General features: G+C 36.9%; 1 protein-coding gene across 1 annotated transcript; it reads right to left on the bottom strand.

The window, feature by feature from the left end:
- Positions 1-714: 714 nt before the first annotated feature.
- Positions 715-4,511, bottom strand: LOC130936430 (MDIS1-interacting receptor like kinase 2-like). The gene is made up of 2 exons (XM_057866497.1): positions 1,206-4,511; positions 715-1,117 (listed from the first exon to the last, which is right to left on the bottom strand). The coding sequence occupies exons 1-2, from the start codon at positions 4,474-4,476 to the stop codon at positions 768-770; spliced, it is 3,621 nt and encodes a 1,206-aa protein (XP_057722480.1). The 5' UTR covers positions 4,477-4,511; the 3' UTR covers positions 715-767.
- Positions 4,512-5,027: the final 516 nt, after the last annotated feature.

Below are 5,027 nucleotides of genomic sequence, written 5' to 3'. Positions count from 1 at the left end.
TATGTACACAGTAGTATCTTGTTTCGTCAATCTCTTCAAGTAGAACAACTCTCCAGTCATTATCGCTAGCATAGTTTGCATAATGTATTGTCCTTTACTAGGAATCTTTAATGGAATAATAATAATAATATAAAAATAAGTGTTTTTTTTTAACTATTATAATTAATTATTATTATTATAGTTCTTTTTTTGGCCCAAAATAAATAAATTACTTTTAAATTATTAAAGTTTTTTAAAGTCCAACGGTCACTCAACCCACTAAACCAAATATTAACCCTTTCTTTGAAAAAAAAAAATTTAGACCAGTTATCATGTTATCGATCTAACCAAACCGCAATGTACCAGTTTGTAACTAGGATAAGTATTGAGTCACATGTAATATCATGGATAATTTATATACAGATTGAATCTGAACCACACATTAAGAATATTTTTACTTAATCTTTAAAGGACTAGATTATTTTTTCCCCACCAAAGACATTCTCTTGTATTCATTTTTAGCCATAAAGTTTCACATATTCATTACCAAAGAGATAGTGTTGGCTAGGTAAGTAGGTCAGTTCACAGTAAACTGATTTTAAAAATCAACTTCAATTAAAAAATTTCTTATTTTTGCAGTATTTTGGTTGCACCATAAATTGTCTTGTAACTATACACTATTGAATAAATCAGTTATACAATGCAAAAGGAAAGATAATAATAAAAAGACAGAGGTTACTCTATACAAACCAGCACTTAGGAAAAAGAGTGTTGAACAATGTTTATTATTACATGTCTATTAAATTTTTTAATTTGATCATTCTCAACGGGTTAGAGGATGAGTAATCAGAAGATGAAGAAAACTCTTGGCATACTTGGTGCATGGTGGGTCTTGCCATAGGATCTTTATCAACACATTTTAGAATCATCCTTGCCACCAATACTAGGAGTTGAACAGAATTTCTTGTTGGAGGATCAATTCTCTTATCTAAAAAATCCACAAGGTGTTGATCAAATCCCCCAGATTCTAGACACGAAAGTAGTTCATGAGGGTACTTCCCTGCCAAAATCTCTAGTGCAACAATTCCGAAACTATATACATCACATTTTTCAGTCACTTTCATGGTAAATGCAAGCTCTGCAAGAACATTAAAAGGGCCACAACATATTAGTAGAAACAAATGGTAGAAAAATGGAAATTATGGACTAAATTTTGAACAAGTTACCTGGTGCTATATAGCCGTATGATCCAGCAGGAGCTGTCCAATTTGATTCTTCTTCTTTCAGCAACCTTGCTGTCCCAAAATCAGATAGTTTAGGCTCATAATCAATGTCCAAGAGAATATTGTTCCCTGTTATGTCTCTGTGAACAATGCTGGGCTTGCAATCATGGTGCAAGTAAGACAATGCATTTGCAAGTCCTTTTATTATCTGCAGCCTGATATTCCAGGTCAGCATCTTCGCCTCCTCGTCGTCCTGCAACAGCTTCTGCAAAGATCCTCTCTCCACATGCTCATATATGAAAAATATAGACCCGTCCGAGTAACTAAAACCACACATTGTTACAATGTTTCTGTGGCGAATATTGGTTAAGGCATGAACTTCAGACATGAAATTCTTTGTCTGGTGTCCGGAGAAGTCTATATCCTCAATTTGGTGGAGACGCTTCACTGCGAAGATATCACCTGTTGGAAGCACTGCTTTGTAGACACTTCCCTGTCCTCCTATGCCTATGCAGTACTTGTCACCAAAATTCTCAGTCGCCTTGCGAATGTCCTTAAACTCTACTATGCTCCTGTGATTCCATACAAAGAGTGAGTCCTTTCCATCTTCACTCTTGTCCTCTTCTTCTTGATCGACTCTCTTGTAGCGCAGCAAGGCGAAGACTCCAAGGGAAACTGATAAAATGAATAGAACAGCAAGTGGAATGACTACTGCAATGATCACCTTATGTTTATTTGATTTGCTGCTTTTGCTTCCAACACAAGGAATCAAATTTGCTTTGCTATTGCTAGCAGTACCAGCACACAAACCTGCATTGCCGGCTAGAGCTTCGGACGAAGCATTTTGAAAAGCAGCTAGGTCCGGGAGGGGACCTACAAGTTTGTTATAAGAAATATCCACTGACTGAAGGCTTATTAGTCCTTCCAAAGCAGAAGGAACTGTCCCAGAAAGCTGATTATGGGAAAGGTTCAAAATTTCCAAGGCTATCAGATTTCCCAGCTGTGTGATTATCTGTCCACTTAGTGAGTTATGGCTGAGATCCAACAGAGGCTGCAACTCCACTAAATTCCCAAGCTCAATTGGCATATTGCCATCTAACTGGTTCATACTCAGCTTCAGTGATATAAGCTTTCTGCAGTTTCCGAGTTCTTTTGGAATTGACCCTCTCATATTGTTTGCTGATAAATCCAGAAATTGCAGCTGTGAAAGTGCTCCAATGCTGGTCGGTAACTGACCCGAGAGATTATTGTTGCTCATGTTTAGTTTAAGCAGCTGGGAAGATGGACTGAAGAGCTTCACTGGGATGCTTCCTGTTAGATTGTTGTTTGAGAGATCAAGATTTTGCAGCTTTGGCAAACTTCCAAGCTCAGGAGGGATGTTCCCTTGAATCTTATTGGACGATATGCTAAAGCTTGAGAGATTTTTGCACTCTCCCCAGTTATTTGTCAATGAACCAGTAAGCTGATTTTGTCCTAAATCAATGAAGCTCAGATTCGGGTATATGGAGAATGCATTCGTGATATCTCCACTAAGAGAGTTCTTCTCAAGACGAACTCTGATTAGTCCAGTGCAGTTTCTCAGGCTTTCTGGGATTGGACCTTCTAGATTGTTCTGATTGGCAGCTAAGTAGACAAGGTTCCCTCCCCTGCATACTCCTGAAGGTAGCTTCCCGGAGAAACTATTGTTGGAAAAGGTCAAATTGGTTAAGAAAGAAGGTGCAAAATCTTGTGGAATGCTTCCTGAGAAATTGTTGTTGTGAAGATAAAGGAGATTGAGGTTTTCCAAACGAACTATTGATGATGGCAAAGACCCTGCAAGGTTGTTTCCACTCAAGTCAAGGGATTCAAGACTTTCCAAATCACCTATTTCAGGAGGAAGGATTCCACTGAGTTGGTTTGTGGCCAGTGTTAGCTGGGTGAGGCTCTGCAACTTTCCAATGGTTGATGGTATAGAACCATTGAAATTGTTGTCAGAAAGTTCAAGATCTTCTATGCTTGATAAGTTTCCAATTTCTGGTGGAATTGGTCCAGAAAACCGGTTGGAGTAGAGGAACAAGAGAGTAAGATTTTGAAGCAAACCAAGCTCAGGATGAAGTTTTCCTGACAAATAATTCATTTGGAGTTGCAAGGAACTGATTTCTGTCCAATTGGAAAGAAGAGATGGATGAAGTTCTCCAGATAGATAGTTAGCAGATATTCCCATCTCTTTGATTCTTGTTAGTGAAGCCATTGAAAGAGGTAAGGAACCTGTGAGGTTATTTCCGGACATATCGATAAAAGTAAGGTTTGTGCAGAAGCCTATTTCATCTGGGATGCTAGAATTTATCCCTGAGCTGTGAAGATCAAGTCTCTGAAGCATTGTGAGATTTCCAATTGTGGATGGTATTGGTCCTTGGAAGGAATTTTCATGCAGTTCAAGAATCTCAAGTGATGATAATAGACCTATCTCCTTTGGAATTGTACCATTTAGCTGGTTGATTCCAAGACCAAGGTGTTTAAGCTTTGAAAGATTCTTAATATCTGTTGGAATTGGACCCTCTAATTGGATTTGTGTAAGGTCAAGGGTTGTTAGGTTCTTGAGACTGTTGAACAATTGAACTGGAACTTTCCCAATAGTATTCATTGAAAGAGCAAGAGACACAAGCTTTGGACATTTAAGAACAAATGGTGGAAATTCTGTGAGAGAATTATATGTGAGGTTAAGGTCTGTTAGGGATGTCATGCCCTTGAATTTTGGGTCAGGATTGCTTAAAAAGTTACCACCTAGTTCAAGAATTCTTAAATTCTGCAGATTGCTAAGTTCATATGGAATTTGTTGCAACAGTGAATTGTTTGATAGGATTAGAACTTGTAGCTCTAAGAGGTTACCTATTTTTGGTGGCATTTGATATGTGAAATTGTTGCTACTAAGATCAAGAACTTGCAATTTTGTTAAATTTCCTATCTCAGATGGGATTTTTCCAACAAGGTTGTTCATGGTGAGATTAAGTGTAGTGAGATTAGGAAAAGAAGAGAAATCAAACCTGTTGAGAGTTCCATCAAGGCCTGAATTTGGAAGCTTTATCTCAACAACACTTCCACCATTGTTACACTTGATTCCTTTCCAGTTGCATGGACTTGTGTTGTTATTTGTGATGTTCCATGAAGACAACATGGGAGAGTTCAAACTTTTCATCCATCTCATCAGTGATTCTGCTTCTTTCTGTGCTGAAATTTGTGCAAGTGTTGATGAAAAAACTAGAATTGCATACATTACATGAAAAGTTATCTTCATGTTGGAAACTTTGATGGTCCTTCTTTTCAAAGGATATATATATATATTAAGGAAGATCATATTTGCTAGTTGATATGTTAGCTTGATTTTATTATTTGTTATGACTTTTTTGTTCCACTGTTCCCTGGTTTTGATTCATACTTGGAACTAATAATATTATTCTTTTTCAGTTGGTGAAAATTCGTGTGCAGTCAACTTGACGTGAAGTTTATAATTGAGAGACGATAAATGATTTGACTGATTTGACTAAATTTTTATTTAACGATTCTTAGTTATCAACTTCACGTGAAGTTAACTGGAACAGAGTTTCCACCTTTTCAGTTACATTTTATTATAAGTTTATAACTATGTTTGGTGATGTATGCTTCTTTTGACGTTGAAAAAAGTAGTGCAGCGAAAATAATAAACAAGTTACGTTCTGAGAGACTTGAGTGGTGTATTATAAGATTGGAAGTTTTATGTGAATGTTCCTTTCAGTGCTAGTTGGATGTTATAGGAGGAAGAATGTATATGAATGGGTATTTGACTTCATATATAAAAATCAACCATAA

The sequence above is a fragment of the Arachis stenosperma genome, chromosome 6 (genome assembly GCF_014773155.1).
Source record: "Arachis stenosperma cultivar V10309 chromosome 6, arast.V10309.gnm1.PFL2, whole genome shotgun sequence".
NCBI lineage: Eukaryota > Viridiplantae > Streptophyta > Magnoliopsida > Fabales > Fabaceae > Arachis > Arachis stenosperma.
This window is presented reverse-complemented; position numbering and strand designations above follow the sequence as displayed.